Source organism: Pocillopora damicornis, chromosome 4 (assembly GCF_964200805.1).
Source record: "Pocillopora damicornis chromosome 4, jaPocDami1.2, whole genome shotgun sequence".
NCBI lineage: Eukaryota > Metazoa > Cnidaria > Anthozoa > Scleractinia > Pocilloporidae > Pocillopora > Pocillopora damicornis.
In genome coordinates this window covers 24,085,747-24,106,798 of record NC_142673.1, presented here as the reverse complement: position 1 = coordinate 24,106,798, position 21,052 = coordinate 24,085,747, and the positions used below count along the sequence as shown (strand labels likewise).

General features: G+C 36.2%; 2 protein-coding genes across 2 annotated transcripts in view; one reads left to right on the top strand and one right to left on the bottom strand.

The window, feature by feature from the left end:
* The window catches only part of LOC113683495 (ATP-binding cassette sub-family A member 2), a 29,535-nt gene extending 21,545 nt beyond the window's left edge, over window positions 1-7,990 (bottom strand). Inside the window, exons 1-10 of the mRNA XM_027200741.2 lie at window positions 7,662-7,990; window positions 7,445-7,538; window positions 6,202-6,313; window positions 4,397-4,542; window positions 3,642-3,760; window positions 2,683-2,883; window positions 2,279-2,371; window positions 1,794-1,892; window positions 1,181-1,243; window positions 216-560 (exon numbers count right to left, since the gene is read on the bottom strand). Of these exons, the coding sequence (XP_027056542.2) occupies window positions 216-560; window positions 1,181-1,243; window positions 1,794-1,892; window positions 2,279-2,371; window positions 2,683-2,883; window positions 3,642-3,760; window positions 4,397-4,542; window positions 6,202-6,313; window positions 7,445-7,538; window positions 7,662-7,727 (1,338 nt within the window). The 5' untranslated portion in view covers window positions 7,728-7,990. The remainder of the gene's footprint in view (window positions 1-215; window positions 561-1,180; window positions 1,244-1,793; window positions 1,893-2,278; window positions 2,372-2,682; window positions 2,884-3,641; window positions 3,761-4,396; window positions 4,543-6,201; window positions 6,314-7,444; window positions 7,539-7,661) is intronic.
* Window positions 7,959-19,567, top strand: LOC113683496 (general transcription factor IIH subunit 4). Its single transcript, XM_027200742.2, has 17 exons — window positions 7,959-8,219; window positions 9,194-9,298; window positions 10,424-10,552; window positions 11,113-11,209; window positions 11,881-11,981; window positions 12,096-12,207; window positions 12,472-12,540; window positions 13,536-13,619; window positions 13,751-13,811; window positions 14,164-14,241; window positions 14,991-15,042; window positions 15,288-15,336; window positions 15,941-15,970; window positions 16,167-16,214; window positions 16,852-16,930; window positions 17,164-17,225; window positions 17,889-19,567. The coding sequence occupies exons 1-17, from the start codon at window positions 8,080-8,082 to the stop codon at window positions 17,994-17,996; spliced, it is 1,404 nt and encodes a 467-aa protein (XP_027056543.2). The 5' UTR covers window positions 7,959-8,079; the 3' UTR covers window positions 17,997-19,567.
* Window positions 19,568-21,052: the final 1,485 nt, after the last annotated feature.

Sequence of the window (21,052 nt, the reverse complement as noted above, 5' to 3'; positions counted from 1 at the left end):
AGAATTTGCCTAACAATCAAGATTTTCTTGAACTTGCAATCATATCCTTTATTCTAATGACCTTAATGTTTGAATCAGGGATGACCCTACTCAGAGAAATTAAGAGATGCTTGTCACTCGTATGGGTTACAGGGTTATGAGTATCCTCACGAGCAGAGCTTATGAGAGCTTGCGCGCAGGCTAAACAGCAAAAGCCTTATATTGAGTCAAGTCACCTTTTTGATGATTTCATCAGCAGCTGTACCATTGGGGGAGTAGGCTATTTTCGGATTGTGAAGTAAGAGGTACAGCATAAGACGCATGGCTCGGGTTTTGCAAGCCTTGGTGCGGCAGCGGTAATCATACATGTGATCTATCACTTTCTTTTTGGGTTGTGCATCCGGGTCTGGGCCGCAAATGATTGGGCCGAGATTCTTCCACATCTCACGTAGGTAAATTTTGTTTCTCTCCCACTTGGTCTTGTTTTGGAGGTGATTTGTGAAGGAGAGATTGACGCGCAACAACTGCGCAAGCTCCACTCCCTCTTGTACCAGGTGCACAAACTCGGTCAAATTCTTCAGCTGAAAGTTGAACACACAGTGATAAAGAATAAATGTTCCCATGCAGGACAACTTAAGTGCTGAATAACGAGCTCTGCAAATAAGTAAAGCTCTGCAAAGTTTTGGGTTTTGCTTAGAGGGGTGTAACTCGTACAAAAAATAACTAAGAGAAATGCTACCAAGGGAAAAATCTAACAAAATGTCTCAATCCATTTGCTCTCAAAAATCATTCCAAGTGTGATATTCTCTGACATCTTTCTGATCTATCAAGCAAAGACAAAGAATTGGCTCTAACTTCAAGGAACACCCTAAGGACCACCCTAACCGCCCAAGGAACACCCCAACCAACGACTTAAAACTTCAGGCCACAGAATAAATTAATGACTATAAAAGCGATCTCCACGGTAATGAACAATACTTAAGCAGTGGTGAAAATAACGCCTAAAAAAATGTACTACTGCTTATTAAATAAGTGGTGTTCATTACTTTCACATTCATTTCTTAAACCGCGGTCGTAAATGATTTTCATATATTCGCAGTCATAGAAGAATTAACGTGTTTAAAAAGTAACTCTTTCCAAACTTCTAGTGTTTTAAGTACTTCTTCAGGTAAAGTAACATAACAATAAAGAAAAACCTTACATCTCCTCGCAGTTTTGTGTATGATTTGTTGTAATCCTTCAAGTCTTCACGGGTTACGTTCAGCTAAAAGGAAAACCATTTACATTCACATTACAATTGCTCTGGTATAAATTGTACATGATTGATTTCACTGTTCATCATTAAAGTTTCATTTAATTGACTAAATGAGCAATTTATTCAACTTGTTGATGTAAAACACTTATTAAATTATAATATGACAATAATAATAACAACAATGTTATACTAATGATGTTGTTAGTAATGATAATATTGATGGAGATGACCATGATGATGATGATGATGATGATGATGATGATAATAATAATAATAATAATAATAATAATAATAATAATAATAATAGGTCAAAAGGCCAGAAATTAAACCAAGTAAGCACCATATGAAAGGATAATTTTTTTTTATCAGTTTACTATAAACCACACAAATTGAAAGCCCATAAATACCCTCCTCCCACAACCTCATTAATCCAAACAAAGGCTGGCTTCACAGTCAGACAAGCAGGGCTGTAGGAGCCTCAATCCCCCCTTCTTGTGCCACCCACTATAATGGGTGGCAAGTGAGTGAGAATTAATACACCACTAAAAGCAAAGCCCACCTTCTGCATGGCAGCTGTACGGTCCACATGGTGCTGAAGATAGCCAGCTAGAAGCTGAGCCTGTGACGGCGTTAGGTGGCATAACTGTTCAAGTGCTTCCTACAAACAGCCACGTGTAAGTTGTATCAGCCAAGGTTACTTAAACTACAATGTGATTCATCTTTTGAGCTATGCTTGCTTGTCACGTATTAAGATTATTTCACCCCTCTTTCCTTTTAAAAACCTCTTTCCACACATCCTACTCCCTATGAGCTAAAAGGGGGAAAGAGGGACCTGAGTTGCTTGTAATCCCCTCTGATTGAAAAGCTGTTCACATCTACTTTTTACACCCACATAACCCAGACTACTGAAGACCACTGAACCTCAAGGTAAAAATTCCTCTTAATAATGCTATATGTCATATTCATCATTATGTCTTTCTTCACTTCTAGTGCAGAAAAGGAACTGGTTGGCATCAATTTTACAAAGCCACAAAGCACATGTACCTTTTGATTGGAAGTCTTGAGTACCAAAACCTTCTCTAGCTCTGTAGTATTACATGAAGAAGCATTCAATGGCAGATTAGGAGTGTCAGAAGACTAAAAGAGAGGGGAAAAAAAAGACAACATCAGATATGCGAGTAAACATGCTAAGTAGCTGAGTAACTTACCCACTTAAACTGACTCATTGACCCAACAACTGACTGAAATTCTGACTCACCCACACTGAATTACCTTTAACTGACCAACTAGCAAACTCATCAAATGACCAACAGATCTCAATCTATTGAATTCCTATGATTGGCTGAATACTTAACATTAATGGAAAGATAGATTAGCTGCTCTGAGCTAAAAGATGATTAGATTGTTTTCAACTGATTGACTGATTGATTGATAAAAAAGTTACTTACAGCTGAATGTGGTGGAGCAAATGGCACGGTAAAAGGATTCATAAGTTTGCTCATAGTACCAGACAGAAGGAGACCAATAAGGCTTGGTCCAGAAGCAGGGTTGAGTGGTAAAAACCCATTGTTAATGTGCTCTGAATTGTTTTTAAGTCGAAGTGACTGCTTGAAGAGCTCCTTTTTATGAGTACTGATAAATTTTGCAAGCTGTAAAGTCAAAAGTGTACATGATAAATAATTCACACAACTGCAATGTAAGACTTGGGTGAAATTGAGGACTGAAAGAGTGATTCACAAAATGCTTCTGGTTTGTATTAACCCTCGAACTCCCACAAGTGACCAAGACAGAATTACTCCTTACAATATCCATACAATATTGAGCAAACAAGTGATGAATACAAAGAGAAATATCAGTTGAAGGTTTTAATAAATAATACAATACCAAATTCTCTGAACTAGCATCACAATAATTAGTTGGAAGACAGTAAAGAGAATTAATAAGAGTAACTGAGATCTTGAGAGGGAAAGGGTAAAAAAATTTTACTCCAGGTGAGGGTGAGATGTTACAAGGAGAGCACTAGTGAGCAATGAGTCCTAAGTAGTGCAAAACTGACATGCACTATTGACACCGTGGGTGCATGGGAACAAATGGTAACAAATATTTAAATACGGCACTCAAGCCAAGTGGCCCTGATGTAGCTAGAAACTTATCCCAGTTTTCATAGCATGAAGTGATGAGGAGTAGTTCTACTCCCCCCTGGATGGAATGCCAATTAGCCATTTAAACAGAAGCAGATAGACAGAGACACTGTGAGAGCAGAGTGTCTTGCTCGCCAAGAACACAACAAAATAACCTGGCCAGGTCTAGACCCTATAGTCCAATGACTACCAACGACACAGCCACCACCTTTACCAGTAGTGCAATGCATGAAAACATCTAAAAAATTCATTAATAAAGAACCCACCTCTCTTGAATTAACTGTTGTGTTTAGTAACCCTTCTGCCATTGCTGGTGCAATAGACATGTTCTGCATAAACTGCTGAGCTTCTTCAGGATCTGTAAGTATTTCCCTTATTGTGAAGTCTACAAGGCATGACAAGGAAAAAAAATATCACTTAACTTACACATGTAAAATGAATCCAGTTGATTTATTAAAGAAATTTATTGATATAATTTGGTAAACACCATTGGGAACTGAAGAATGTTGCAGCCATATAGTAATGTTCTGGGTTTGTAAGTAATCAAACCTTGACAACTCTAGACTCTCATGAAAAATTAGGATGGTAATAAGTTATTTGTTGCAGATGCTTATTTCCCTTGATGTGTTGTCATAAAATATACTAGTTGCCCATAAAGGAAAATTTCCTCTAGGCTACCGTTAGAATAAACAAGAGGACAAAAGGAGCTGGATGAGTGAAGTACAATAATTGTATATTACACAATGTAATATATGCAGAAATTCTAACATATACACTTCTGATTAGAAATTTACAATTACTTAACTTGATGATGACACATCTTTCCTTCTAATTTAACATTTACTAGGGCAGTATTCAAATGGCATTTATCAAGTTGTTTACTTTCACAAGGATTGAAAGCTCACTGTTAATTTTTCCTATGTCAAATGTAGCTTAATTTGTTACGAGCTGGGCTAGTCTGGGGTAGAATTTTAATCTATACAATGTAGAATAGTGTCCAATAACAATTGAAAGTACTAACTATCAACATTCTGAGCATGTGAAATAAGCTTTTTGAAGTTCCTTGTAAAGTCTTCATAATCCTGAGGCAGTGTTTTCAAGTCATCTGCGGCGGACAGACCAGGAGATGAGAGAATGTCTGCAATATGATCCAGAACAGCACCAATACTGAAAGAAAACAAAAGCAAGCCATGGAGAAAATAGTAAGAAAAATAATAATATTATTCTATGTTCAATCTGCTGCTCCTAAAATGTTTTCTCATCCTAGATCTCTATTCTTAACAGCTAACAACTGAAATGTGGTATGACACCAACATAACTGTTATGAGTAATTCTTGCTGACCAGATTAGGACCAGTCATCCAGTTTGAGGTCTGTACTAGTCTCAGTGGTATGGGGTGACCAGGAAAATTACTATTATTACCCCCTGGATAAAATACTACTGTACATGTTTAGTCTATTACAAGATAACCCCTCTCCTCCCCCAACCCTTTTTTTTGGCTTCCCTTACAGTTTCCCTGTTCCAACTCACCATCATAGACAGACAGGAGCTGTGAAGGTAGAGAGTTGTGTTCAACAACATTATAAAATGACCAAGGCTCACACTCAGATCATTTGACCTAGAATATACTGCACTTCCCACAAAACCACTGCATCTTGTAATATATCGGCACTATGCTACATGCAAGGCTTGCCAAATTAAAAAGAACTTCTTGTGAGGGAGATTTCACCATAGACTACAACTTGAAAGTCATTGTTTATCCTAACCATGCTGTTGTTAATGAAGGAGTGGGAGACATAGTCACTTCATGATTGGTGGACAAAACTTTGGATGAAAAAGCTTGGCTTCAACCGTTTAACTCCCAAGAGTGACCAAGAGAGAACATCTCCATACAATATCAATACCATATTAAGCAGGCAAGTGTCAAGAGAATCACAAAAAAGATAATATTTTGGAATTAAAAACCAAATTGCATGGCAGAAAGTATGGAGAATCACTTAAAAGACCCTGGGAGTGAAAGGGGTAATTACAGGCCCTGGGCATAGTCAGGTTGTTGTAGAGTGCTTTAAAGAAAGAAAATATACCCTCACAGCCCCTTAGAGTGACCAGCATCTAATTTCTCCATACAATAATACTACTAAATCATTCTTTAACCCTTTAACTCCCAGATCAGATTTATAATTCTCTTTACTGACGGTCATACGATTCTTATAATGTTGCTTCAGAGAATTTAGTATTGGATCAACTAGTTATCCCCAGATTGGTAGTTTTCTTTACTCTCATCACTTACCTGCTTGACATTGTATTGATATTGTAACGAGAAATTCTGTCTAGGTCACTCATGGGGGTTAAAGGGTTAACTTCATGAGCATTGTTGAGTAGAGACAATGTGTTACCTTTGAAGACTTAATGTTTCAATAACCTGATTCCAAGGTAAATTATACAAGTACAAGAGCAAGATACAATTATGAATGAAAAGTAAATATCAACAAAATAACCACAAAAGATGTACACAAAACTATACACTATAAAATTATCCAGATTCCAAGTTTGCAGAATGTCACTAGAAGATTTCTTAGCACAAAGTATTTTAATCCCACAGAGCATTTTAATTATGGTATACTATGACAATTAAGGAAATGATTGCCAACCCAGAAAGATTTGATGGTTAAACAAATTCTTCAGTTATTATCAAAGAAAATGTCTAGAAAAGGGTATGGTCAATATGGATATTGATGTTACAGGGTCTAATGGTTAACACCCTGTAACCTGTAACCCAATAGCACCATGCCTATGGGACAGCCAATGCATGTATTGCACATGTACCTTGCATTAGGATGTAATGGGAAGCCATGCTCATCTTTATCTTTATTATTACAAAACTGTTGAAGCAGAGGGATGATTCCTGCTGAAGGAAGAGCCCTCACTGGAAATACCTCTGTATAAAAAGAATTGGACACAATACTTTAGAATATAGATGCTTTTGAGTTGGTTAATAAGCTATGCTTTCACAGACACAGACTCAAGATGATGAATATAGATTATTCACTGACAGTACAATATCTTATATGGGAGATAGCTTGGTGGAGGAAAAATTAAAAAATATGTGATGGTGGAACCGACCATTTCAGAGGCTTATACCTTTGATGGCAATTACACACTGATCTGGATTATAAGCTGTTGTAGTGTATTGCATTACACAGTGTTACTTTTTTAAATGCACATCTTATTACTCGCTCACATTGTAAATTTACTTTCCTTTGTGAAAGTAAAATAACTGATCACAAGGATATGATTGTACTATGAGTACACTACCTTGACTACTGTATAACCTTCTGTTAACATAGAGCAAAGAAAGGAGTTATTTGATCAATGAATACACAACAGCTATGACCTATGATCATTGTTAGCTACAAAAAGGTCTTATGCAAGATTCTGAAACCACAAAGCTACCCCAGAAGGAATTGCTATGAGTTGAGAACAAATTCTAGAACACCTGCGTAAATCATACATTCATTCGTTGAAAAAGCTAAAAATCCTCTCTTAAACCAAACAATTTGAAAATATATTTTAATAAACTGTTACCATGAAACAAACAACGCATTTTACTCTTCCCAATGTAAGACCGGTAAGGAATATTTTTCACCAATTTATCTCTTTTCTTTTTGTAACACAAAATGTAGTTTTTCTTTCATTTTAAGTCATTCCCATATCTATATTCATTTCTTATTTCTTGTATTATTCTCAAACAGGTGAATTTATACTTGAGCATGAATCACGAGCGTAAATAAAATTCATTATAAATGTAAAATTTATGTAACTCGGGAAGAAAACAAAAATTAGAATATTTAATATTTAACACCTGGTAGTTCTCACTGTCATAGTTATCACATTCTGTTTCAAGTTAAGTTCCACTTAAGGTATGTTACAGTTCCTTTATAATGCAAAGCTAAAGACATTACAACCAACGAGAAGTATATATATTATGCCATCTGTTAAATAATCGGCACACGTAAGCTTTGGACATGATCTTGACGTAGTTGATACACATTTTACATTTTATACGCACCTTCAGGAACGAAATCGGGTTCTCGTCGAAAACGAATTCCCATCAAAATAAGGAACAAAACGAGAGGCTTAAGGACTTCGATCAGAACGGTAAACTATTGAACAAAGCAATAAAAGAGCAAAAAAATTAAAATGAGACAATACCCTTGCCGTCGCTTCATTGAAACTTAAATGTGCAATAAAACGATTTACATTTTTTTTCCTGAAAAAGCTCTTACCGGAGCCCGCTTCTTCAAGGTGAAATTCTTCCAAAGTAATAGCTTAAGCTGTAGTCCGAACCCCATGCCTGGTCCAAATGCGAAAAAGTACCAGAACAGAAATTTCTTTCAGATGTAAACAACAACCCGGCGTAATATTTTCCGCTGTGCAGCGAAGCGTTCACGCAATCGATAACCTGAACATTCTGGTCTCCAAAACCCAGAGAAGTTCCCTAAGAACGCCTTGAAAACTTATCGATGGCAAACGTCGCAAAATAGAAGTGATAAACAGACATTCGCAAGTCAGCATCTACCATCAGTTGATGATGGTAATAAAGAAAAGGTGCATCATTAATAGGGTGCTCCGGCTGATGACAATAAATGGTCCCCAGAGAGTTCGTGTCCATTCCTTTTTATCCAGTACTCGATCTCATCCAACATGGCGTCCGCTGAACTATCTGGGTCGTCATTTTTCCGACATTTACAATGCAGAGATCTTCACCAATATTTGGGAAGCCTACCGTCTGGTATATTAGATCGATTGTACAATCACCCAGCGATTTGCCTGGCAGTTTTCAGGTGGGTGCAGTGCATTACAGGCACGTGTTGGCTAAATCTATATATTATTAAAGTAATGGTAGCTCACCTCGCTTGTTCTAGGGGTGGATAACTCTATCCACTGGGTAAATCCCTTTCCGGTGGATGGCACAGTTTTTTTTGCAGACACCCACCAGCTGGATAGCGATTTATCCGTTGATAGCGTTATTCGCCCTTTGAACACCTGTGCCAAGAATGATAGTAATTGTAATAATGATGATGATAATATTATCATCACAGGGGCGGATCCAAGGGTGGTTCGGGTGGCTTGATCGAACCCCCTATACTCAAATGAAGATGTTTAAAAGCATGTGCTATTTCTGACGAAAAACTTAAGTGGACGTAGTGTATGTTTAAAATAGCTTAACAGCAATTGTTTCAAAGGCGTCAAAAACATCTAATCATCCCTACCCTTAAAGACTAAATTTCAACATTTTCCTAGTAGGGCATACTCCCTTACCCTCTACCCAACCTTTTGGTAAACTTTTATCCAATCCTCCCTCCATCAAGTCCTGGATCAGCCTCAGCATTAGCTTTTATAAACAATGATAATGATAACAGTGATTTTATCGTCCTTATGACTATTGTAATAATCATAAGGATAATAAAAACAGAAAGACGATGTTGATAAGTTTGACATTGAAGTTCATGTTTTGCCCCTTTCTAAGAAGATACAATTAGGCACAAAATAACAAAAAAAAATGTATTAAAAATTTTGAGACTCTATCTTGCTGAAGTAGAAAATATCAGCTGTAGGTGCACTGAATTTGCAATCACAAGTACCAAAGGTGAGGATAACAATTGGAAAATTTTCAAAAATAAGACCTCAAAGATGTCATTTCCTGTATTTTGAAGTCAGGAATAAGTAGCACAGAGAAAACAGATATTTTGCTGTCCAGACTAACAGTAAACTAATTCACAAACTTATGGGGTATGACTGGCCATGTTCATCACAGAGAATTACCAGAACTTGCCAAGCAATTTGTGATGAGGACTTTATTTGCTGATCAGCCTGTACCAGAAACCCTGGTAGCTGCATGGGTCAAAACAGATTACCAGAAGTAAGTTATTGCATCTAATTCTTACAATCACCAATATAATTCCTAGTTGATTGATTGCCTCTTAGATGATGTAAACCAACTCTCTGGTTAAATGACAAATGCAATAACAGACAGTTTGACAGACAGATAGGTAGATAGATTGAGAGACAGATAAACATACACTGATGGACAAACAGACAGTTCAGGACAAACCACATAGATGAATGTTTTTAAAGTTGACTCCTGATGACTCAAACCTTTCCTAACTCAAACCTCATACTGACTGAAACCAAAGTTGATTTGCCTGGATTTCTTTGTCCTTTTTTGATTTCCCGAAAGGTGTCAGTCTAGTTCAGGTTTCTTTGGTTTAACTACAGTTGCCTTTGACTTGAACCTTTTTCAATCTCTATTGAAGGTTTGAGTTATTGGGAGTGGACTGAACAGTTCATATTTTGCATATCAGCACATTCAAATGCACTTAGTTAGACTAAAGAAACAATAAATGAAACAAGTCCAAGTGATGAAGCTCTGCTTGATCTTACAATTATTGTACATCTGTGTCTTACTCTCTTTAGCTCCCAGGATCTGAATGTTAACCCTTTAACTCCCAAGATCTGATTGTTAATTCTCCCCTCTAGCTGCTATATATTTCCTTAGAAATTAGTTATGAGAATTTTAGTGTTTAAGATAATGATGACAACCTTGCCTGATAAGTTTGAGTATTTTCTCATCACCTGTTTGTTGGATAATGTAGGGATGTTATTGGGAGAAGTTACATGGCAATCACTCTTGGGAGATGAAGGTTTAATTCTCCTCTCTAACTGCTACACATTTCCTTGTAAATATGTCATATGAAATTGGTGTTTGATCAAGATGACAATTTTTGTTGGATAAGTTTGAGTATTCTCATCACCTGTGTGCTGGATAATGTATCGATATTATTGGGAGAAGTTACTTATTAATCACCTCTGGGAGTTACGGGGTTACAAGTATCATTGTTACTACTGACACTTATTAACTAAAGACAAAAAGTAATGTATAGAGACATGCATAGATGCTAAGTGTTGCCTTCAAACATACATTATTTTACATTCTGTTCCTAAATTATTATGCAAGATACACTGTAACTTTTGTTACCCATGGCAGACATTACATAGGATCTATAAACAGACTGAAAAGCCTCAGGATTTGGAAAGAATCAAGTGGTGGAATACCCAATAGGCTTGAAATGAATGCAACCTTCCGGGGCAATCTCAAGATTGCTCTCTGTGGCGGGTAATTATGAACCTTGATGTCAGCATTTTGTAATAAAGTCTATGATTAAGTTGGGATATAATGCATTTTGTCATTGGTTGAAAGAGTATGCTCTATCAGAGTACAAAATATAGGGCTGAGGTAAAGCTACTGCCAACAGCCAAATTGCACTATGTCAGACTATTTCCTGGACTTCTCTCTGTTTTTTTTGCGTTAATTGGAAGTGAAATTTCAGAACAAGCAAGTTGGCAAGTGGCAACAGAAGAATAAAACAAAGGTTCGAAAACATGCTAAGTGCCTTAATTTACGTTATTATAAGATGAACAAAGACAAAATCCTCAAAGGAAAAACAAATTGGACAGTCCAAAGTTTAGGTAGGATTTAGGAAGTGGCTAGAGCACTCAAGAAGTGGAAAGAAACACACAACTATGTCTCTTGTTTCTCTTTACACTTCTTTTATGCTCTAGTCACTTCCAATGTGCTTTACAACAGAACAGAGCTCAGTCAACGCTTCTCTTTTTTGTTTAGAAAAAGATATGAAATATTTAATAATATAGAAAAAATGTTAATTGTTTTTTTAGAGGAAATCCATGGATAGGATCTGGTGAACAACCTGAAAGAGACAAGCATGCACGTGACATTCCGTTTCTTGATAATTATAGTATGGAAAGGTGGGAGGTAGGTGTATAATAATAATTATTTTTAGACTTGGTCATCAGAGCAATTTTTTATCTCTAACTACCATGGGACTTACAAAAATCAAACAAAAAGGGAAGGTTTTTTTTTTTTCTCAGAAGAGTTATTGCTATGTTCAATAACCCTTTGCACCCTGACATCATTATCTATATTCTCCACACTCTTCTCTATATGCTTCTTTTGGTACTGACAAGGAGAATTTATTTGGAGATCAAAGCTTCTTAGGTTGGCAGTCATTTTCTTTATTCTCATGATCTTAATAAATGGTTCAGCAGTATTTCTGTAAGAAGAAATTAGATGCTGGCCTCTTTTAGGGTTTAAAGGTATAAAGAAGGTACAAACTGTAGATGCAGCAGGGTTCATATTTGTCTTGAAAAAAAAAACAGAAAGCAAAGGAAATCTGCAATTTTGTTTTATACATTAGAAAATGAATGAATGTGATTTTTGAAGACCTTCAAAACAAGTGACTACAGGATTAATTAAAGGATTGTTTTTACATTATTTTGGTCCTAGAAACATTCAAAAAAGTCTAGAGAAGGTCATAATTTGTCACAAAATCTTACGTAGTTTTGAAGGGTACAAACCATGTTTCAGATAGGTGGTCTGGTAATATCACAAGTGTTCTTACTGTTGGTTTTTTTGCACATCTTCAGTCTGTTCTTCATTTTATGACTGGTTATACTTCAAGTGAGGAAAGTGCAGCTGTCAGTCAGGATGTTGTCCGTGTGTTGGTTTTATCGGGACTCATGAAATGGTAATTGCCTATTAGTTATTCTACACTAAATTTTACACAACATTGTGTAGAGGATGATACATGGTATCAGCAATTTTAATTGTCTTTTTCATGTTTTTGTGACTTTTGTAACAGTGAGACACCTGGTGCATCACCAGTTATAAGTCCTGCGGGATTTCAATTTTTACTCATGGACACAGCTTCACAAGTTTGGTACTTTATGATACAATACCTGGAGACTGTTGAGGTAAACACATCAACTTCACCATGTGTCATTACAACTAGTGCAACTGTATGTGCTTGACAAATGCACAGACTTGGTACATGCAGTCTGTAACTACTTTGAAATCTCTGCCGGTCATTAAATAAATTTAATTTCTGATAAATTTCTTCCCTCCCTTTTCCCAATGACTTCTGCCTTTCCACTTCCCTTTCCTTTCTTTTGTGTGCTTCAAAAAATAATTACCCCTTTTTTCTCATTTACTTTCAAATTTCTTGTATATTTTGTCAGGCTCGAGGCATGGATCTTGTGGAGTGCCTGTCTTTTCTATTTCAGATTAGTTTTGCAAGCCTTGGCAAGGTCAGTTTCTATGTGATAAAATAAGTTCTGCAAGTAGATTGGTTATGGGAATAGAGATGATTTACAATCATCTTGGATAGTTTCTATATCTCGTATCCCATAGATAGTTTGATTTATAATAATAGATATAATAATACATATTTAGGTCTTCCCCCTTTGAGTTACAGTTGTAAAATTATATAGGTCTGACTATTTCTGAATTATATACTGTCTTCTGGCCAATTAGTAAAGCTTTACTCTTGGCTTTAAGATTGAGACTCAAGTAAAGTTGTTATCATTATTATTATTATTATTATTAGTGTCTCGATTTTCAAGAATTTGAAAAACAGTTATCAGGAACTGTTGAATTGTGACTCTTGGCTTTTAGATTGAGACTCAAATAAAGTTGTTATCATCATTATTATTATTATTATTATTATTATAAGTGTCTCAATTTTCAAGAATTTTAAAAACAGTTATCAGGAACTGTTGAATTGTGACTCTTGGCTTTTAGTTTGAGACTCAAATAAAGTTGTTATCATTATTATTATTATTATTATTATTATTATTAGTGTCTCAATTTTCAAGAATTTGAAAAACAGTTATCAGGAACTGTTGAATTGTGACTCTTGGCTTTTAGATTGAGACTCAAATAAAGTTGTTATCATTATTATTATTATTATTATTATTATTATTATTATTAGTGTCTTGATTTTCAAGAATTTGATAAACAGTCATGAGGGACTGTTCAACTGTGACTCATTAATGGTAAACTAAGTGCTGCTATTTGAGATGATCACACCAACTTAATAGAAAAGAAGAAGCTTTGTTTGACTGACTTTCTCAGTTTTGGGGATAACAGCCTATAAAATAGGCACCAGAGATCAAATAACTCTCCAGCTGCTGTATAGAATATACCAGGAAAAATTAAGATGCTTTGAGCTATTTTTTTATCAAGAAGAAGAGCCATTGAATACATGTACTATCCTTTCCTATTATTTTATATTCTTGTACAGGACTACTCTACAGAGGGCATGAGTGAGTCTCAACTAAAATTCCTTCAACATCTCAGGGAGTTTGGTCTTGTCTTTCAACGAAAGGTATTAGTTTAATTTTCTTTCCTATGTGGGAATCAGCCAACATTATGCTATGGGCTGTTAATACTACATTTTGTCGTGACCCTTTTGTAAATAATCTTACATGAGTATACTTATCTATGGAACTCTTTCAGCGCAAGTCAAGAAGATACTATCCCACTAGATTAGCCATTAATTTGGCTTCAGCAGGAATAGGTAACAATCACTTATCTTGCTTTCGACCTGTGAGAGTGATTAGCATTTAATTTCTCCAGACAATATCACCCCTGAATCACACATTAAAAGAGAGGAAATCATCACTAACTAATGAATCTCTTGATTGTTACACAAATTCTTCATTAGCACCTTAGGCAATGTTTAGGGAACAGTGTAGAGAATATATACATACTGATATTAGGGTATTAAGGGTCATATGTAAACTGATATGGGAACAGGAAAGCATTAAATAATTTCATGTAGTTGTTGTGTAAATATTTGTTGGTGTACAGCGTCTATTAGGTACTTTTTATCTCGTTGAGAGAATACTGAAAATTCTTATCTGTTTCAGGGAGTTCAACCGTCAGTAACACAGATCAGAAGGGCTTTATTGTAGTTGAGACAAACTACCGTCTTTATGCATATACAAGTAAGTAATGATAGTAACAAATGTGATGCTAGATGTATTTTATTAAGAAAGTGAGGGAGAATTGAAAGGCTCACCTCTATTGAGTTTGGCCCAAATTCCTAGGAATTAGTATTGTTTAAGAGCTTTGAGTTTTCTGCCATTTTGCTGCTCTTCAAAAAATCAATATACAATAGAAGATACCAAATTTCAACTCAGTATTGGTTTACACATGTACCTTATGTTAGTTTGTTTAAGCAAATTAGTACTCACTTTTCCTACCCCCTCACATTTTTCTTGTTGACAGTTGCTCTCAATGTTAAGTTTCAAATTTTCTACTTTTGCTTGTTGACAATTGCTCTCAGTGTTAAGTTTCAAATTTTCTACTTTTGCTTGTTGACAGTTGCTCTCAGTGTTAAGTTTCAAATTTTCTACTTTTGCTTGTTGACGGTTGCTCTCAGTGTTAAGTTTCAAATTTTCTACTTTTGCTTGTTGACAGTTGCTCTCAGTGTTAAGTTTCAAATTTTCTACTTGCTGCTCTACTGCTACCCAAAGAACAACTGTCTTTGCAGTTAAGATGATACGATGCACAATTTGTTACCATATTCCTTGCTGTATGTAAAAGTTTTACACTTACATGTATTATCCAATAGTTTTTTTGGGGTTTATTGGCTCATATCTTGAGACAAGATGCTCATCTTTGACTGTCAACTCACTTTTGAGAAGCACTTTGTGATTAAATGATTTACTAATTTTCTCCTCCAACTACACAGGTTCATCTCTGCAAGTAGCTCTTGTAGGATTGTTCGCTGAGATACTCTGTAGGTCTGTATTTTTTCATGTACTGTGAACAATTATTGAGTTGATCTACCATGGAATTGTAATTTAAAATGTCTGCAGTGCTATATTCTCATTTATTTAGTACAAATTTGTAAACTAATGATTTTTTTGCAATACATGTGAAGATGTTTCTTGGAGATGTTTCTTGGAGATGTTTCAAAGCTAGGCTATTGTTCCAGTTGTTCAAGGAGTTGATACAGTACAAGTCATGTCTCTTTTACTTTCTGTAGGTTTCCAAACATGTGTGTTGGTGCTTTGACAAGAGACAGTGTTCAGCAGGTAATGTTTTAGTGAAGTGATTTTAAAAACAAATTATTAGACAATCTATTATTGATTTTCAGTGAGAATTGAAACTCTTTGAAATCTTTGAATTTCAATTTGAAATTGATTAGAGGATAAATTGACCACAGTAATGAATTTTAAAAATTTGATGTAACAAATGTTTAATAGAAATTTCAGATTTTGCAACAGAGTATGCAGGCTTTCTTTAATGATAAACTACCTCCTGAACTGGCTTGTAGGAGAACTGAAAATATCTAGTGTTCGTCTTGACTGAAAATGGGTATCCAAGAGTCAAAGCTTTGAAGGGTTTTAGTAGGCTCAAGTATAATTCCCAGATGGGTAACTTGAAATTCAGCCAAAAAAGGTTTTTTTGGCCTTTTTACAACTTGGAGAACCAATATATATGCATGTAATATATATATCTCTTTTAAATTTGCTTGTTTGTTTTGTTTTGTGTTGCTTTTTTCATTTGTTTGAAAGACCTCTTGCCTATGTCCTCTCTGTACATATATCCTATTACTAATCTCAACAGAATTCAGCCCATGTTAAGCCCACGACTAATGTTATAGTTACCAGTACTGAAGTATCTATCTATCTGTAGGCATTGTCAAGTGGAATATCAGCTGAACAGGTTGAATATTATTTTCTTTCTTCTATCAGATACTTGAAAAAAATTTCCCTTCCTTAAAATGTTTAGTACACACTGTTTGTTTCAAAGTTGTGCATATGTGTAGGAAGTGATGTGAATCAGTTACAGTGCAAGATATTATGTACTAACAGTAAAAAACAAAAAAAACAAAAATTTAATGTTTATTATTTTTTTGTAGATTCTTCACTTTTTGAGGACTAGGGCACACCCTGAAATGTTAAAAAAGGTTTGTATGAAAATTTGTTCTTTGTTCAAGTACAAGTTAATCTCTTTTCTGAAATAATGATACTTACTATTTCATGCTTTGTGGATCATAAAAAATTTTGTAAGTTAGTTATTTTTAAGCTTCATTGTTATTTTTTTCTACCTCCTTGTTGTTTGTCTACCAATAGAATTGGTATTGTCAATCTAAGGATAATTCTTTACAGACATAAAATGTTAACAGTGTTGTTGCTCAGGACACTTTCCCTTAACTGAAATTGGTCGAACTTACTGACATATTAAACAAAAACACTAAAAAAATCCTTCAGATACTTTTGAAGAGTTTCCCGCACAACTTTTGTCCAAAAAAATCCCGATAAATGTCAGTATCTTCGCAACTGCTAAACTATCTCTCCCCTAACTCAACATTAACCTTAATTTGTTATCAGTCGAATTTCGTTCGGTCAGGGGAGGGGTAGATGTGCAGTTGCTCAGATACTGACATTGATCCAAAATCTCATCAGAGGAGTGAATGAGTCTTGGAGGTCAACTGATCTGAGCAGATATTCAGTTAAGCCAGTCAATTCTGACTTATGTTTTCTGGCCACGTGCGTCATGTTTCCTTCTGTCACTTATTAAACGACAATCTCTTTACTTCCCAGAATCCCATCATACCACCAACAATAAGTGATCAAATTCGACTCTGGGAACTGGAAAGGAGCCGAATGAAGTTCACTGAAGGTAAGGTCATAGTATCTTAGACTTAAGGGTGTCCTTAAGAAACTTACCCCTTTTATTCAGTGCTCCATTAAGTATACCCAAACTGCAAGGACAATATATTTTAACTCAAATAAAACGTTAAGCATAGTTAATCAGTTTTTTTAAGGAGTCCATGTCGCCTTACATTTTTCGCATAACTGGTGTAAACCTTCCAGAGAGCTACGCTGAGGAGAAATATTTTCTTTTCTCCGAAGGTGTGCTATACAATCAGTTCCTCTCACAAGCAGATTTTGAAACCCTAAAGAAGTATGCTGAGGTAAGGGACCTTGTGCTAGTATCATGATCCACTGAACATTACTAGCTCACCAGTATTGAAACTATGTTGGCTGGTTGTTACACACACTCACATTTTCTGAATTTGAATTAATTGCACAAAGTAAAGTGGATTAAAGTGAACGCTTGGAGATTGAAATGTTTGGGCAAACGATAAGTCTGTTGTTTGTGTCTTTTGACTTTGAATATGTCAGTTTCCGTCTCAAAGTAATAGGAACAGTTGAATACCTTTCTCTGTACCTAGATTTGGTACATTGGTTTTACGTCACTCTCGCAGTTTACAATTCTAAACAAGATTTATCAGAGCGATTAATAAGAACAAAGATTGACATCATCACTAGCCAATGACAACTCAAACGGCTTGAAGCGCGGGAAAACGCGAATGACAAAGTCGCAATTGTTTTAAGTTTTGCGTCTGATTGGTTTGGAGGGTGACGCGAGTTTTCTGGGCCAATCGCAAAACGAATTAAAATGAAATAAAATCAAACCCGGATTACTTCAACACTTAATTCAAAATTTCTCTATATTCCATCGAGTTGTTAGGCCATTCATGAGAACTTAGGCAAGGAACTTTCGCACTTAATCTGTTTCTTCTACTTTCAAACTGTTGTTGTAGCTGACCTTCTCTATCGGTTTCTCTCTTCAGGATCTTGGTGTACTAATGTGGGCCAACTCATCAAAGAGAGTTATTGTTGTTAGCCGCTCAGGTCATGATGACGTTAAAAGGTTTTGGAAACGACAGAAAAACACGTGACAGCTCGTGCTAATGCACAAGCTTGCAAGCCGTATTACTTCCTCGTGGTTGGCACGTGACCAGTAAAGGAGAAACCGGTCCACGCGTGCGTCAGGGAACTACAAAAACAACGTGACAATTTCTGTACGTACTGGCTGGATTTTAAGGCACGTGAATTTCACTTGGCGCGTGAAATCTAGCGCATGCCTTCGTTTAGAAACTTGAAGTGAAATCGAAGAAATTTAACCAAAGGAAAAACAGATCAGGAAGCTGTGACCGAACAAAAATCCATCTCCAACTTAAAGAAAAACATTGACTAACAAATAGGAGAGAGTAACATCCTAACAAGTAACATCCTGTATTCAGCCTGTTCTGCTAATTCTGATCAAAAAGCTCCAAATTTGTTATGCTCAGAAAACCCGATTTATGCTTAGTGCTTCAGAATGTTTTGCGCAGTGGAAATTGCCGCCTTCTCTCTGTTTAAGTTGCTGCGTTTCTGTAAATGGTACCTGTGCTGAACTTGGAATAATTTAGCCAGTGCATCTACCGACAAAATGGCGTTTTGCGCTTCAATTGGAAAGGGTATTTTTCCCGCGAAATTTACCTCTCAAATCTTTGCCGCATTTTCGATTAAATTCGAATTATGTTTGGCCCTAACATGGTTTCTTCAAGATAACTTCTGACTCTTCTGTTCGTCTGCTATCAAATTCGTTCTTTTAACCTGGCTTCCACGTAAAGCTCAGGGTCAAAGGTTTATCTGCAGCGGAATCAGATCAGGGTATTACTTGATACCTGTCAAAAGAAGACAAGTACCAATGACTCAAGCATTTGAAATTTGTTAGGCGTCGCCTTAGCGATGAACACCTCAGATTTTAACCCTTTAAATCCCAGAAGTGATTACCTTGTAACTTCTCCCTATAGTATCAACACGTTAGACAGCAAACAGGTAGTGAGAATACCCAAACTCATCACGTACAATTTATTATCTGGATTCAACACGTAATTCTCGCGATTAATTTACAAAGAAATGTGTAGTAGGTAGTGAATACTCAAACTCATTACGTACAATTTATTAGCTGGATTCAACACGTTATTCTCGCGATCAATTTTCAAAGGAATGTGTAGTAGCTAGTGGGGAGAATTGACAATCAGATCTTGGGAGTTAAAGGGTTGAGAACAGGGCTAATCCATCGAGTGAATCGAGTTTAGGGAGGGGCATAATCGGATGAAATTTAGCGAGATAAAGCAAAACTTACCTTTGGACCATATCTCTGGGCTGAAAATCATGAAGAAATACGAAACTTAATACAACTTTACTTATGCCGGGAAGCACGCTAACGACGATTTCGATTTGCGTTCATCGACAAACCTCGGCTGCTGAGGAAGACTGGCAGCGGCATGGCATCTCTGCGTTCCATTTGGGAGTCGATCAAATACGACGATTAAAATTCCTTCACCAACGCGAGAAACGTACTTCGCATAAATAGATTACCTTCAAGAGGGCTAAAGTTATGTGCACCGATAGAAGCCTATTACCTAGTTATGTACATTTCGGCGAACAAAATGAATAAACAAAATCGATTGTAGCAGAACTCAGTTTTTTCAGCTTCCCAGCGAAATTTTTTTGCGTTACCAAGACCGCTTTTATTCTGAGCCACAAAAAATTATTCCACTTTTTTTTTAGGACCGTTACCCAATACAGCACTTTCCCTCCATAATAATCTTGATTTCCAGGCCCTGTTCTAATCCCACAATGATGCCTAATATTTTGTTTACACAAATCTTCTAGTGTAAAACTCCTTGCCTTTCAAATGTGCCGCAAACCCTCTACTTAGAATACCTAGAAACGTACTTTCATTGCTTTTACGTTACTCTCGAATTAAGGTAATCTCAGAATATAACTTCTGAAGCAACCTCTCTCCCTCTAGATATCATTATGAATACACACTTAAATATCAAGGTGGAATCGTTTTCTCGGTAGAGTAGCATATATCTTAAAGGTGCCTTTTGATGTAGTAAGATTTCAAAAAAGGTTCCTCGTAATTAGAAATCGGCACAAGCAAGATAAAAGACGCTGTTTATTCCTTCGCTACACGTTTGTGAAAACCTTGAGATAACGCTAAACGAAAAGACTATTTATTCTAAAACTTTTAATTCATAACCTGTCTCTGTCAGTGAACACAAACGAAGGAACGTAGGGGAGAAAATTCGTGAGGCTCATCCGTGAAAAACGACTGAACAAGAACAAATTTTTGATTCCCACGCTTTTGAAACTCGGTTGGCATCAAGTACACGCACTGTCTCTGTAAAAACATGACTACAGAAGAACTAGCCAAGTGAGTCCTACTTACGGCTCGGTCAGTGAAGGTCGGCGTTTATACCATTTTCTTGAGCTCCCCTGCTTTCAAATCACATAAAAAATTAAGTATCCATTTAGTCTCCATTGTTCGGTTCAGCATGGAGTCATCAATTGATTACAGCCAGCTGCAGTCGAATTGAATGCTTTGGCAGTGAACCTTAAAAACACAGCACATGTTAATTAAAGTTAAACACTATGGCTTCCCCTTTCATAGAGTACGCGGTCTCTTGAGGTTTTTCAACGGCAGGAAACAATCGATAGCCATGAGTCTGCGTTTAATGCGGAGGCGTAAATTTCGACTAAAAACAAGCCACATCCGGATTCCAAACTGAAAAAGTCAGAGAACGGAAAAACTCACTAAGGACCATTAAGTTTGTCGTCTTAAATACAGATTTGTTTCGTTCAGGTTTATTTTTGTGCTTGAGTTGACTTATATGTTTGTTGTAGCACATACGTGAAATCATTCCAAGAAGCTTATATTTGCTGGGAGCAGGCGGTTTCGTATGATCTTGAAAATTGTTTCGATGTCTTTCACGATAGGCATTCATTTAGTTGCTTCGTTTTTAATTAGTGTTTGATTATTCCTCTGTTGACACAGTTTTGCGGGCTTTTAATCAAATGATCGAGGTGTCATAACCTCACGTAGTGATCACAGAATTGTAAACTGAAGCTGTTTTTGTCAGAGCAGTCACAAAGGAAACTCTCGCTGTAAACAAGC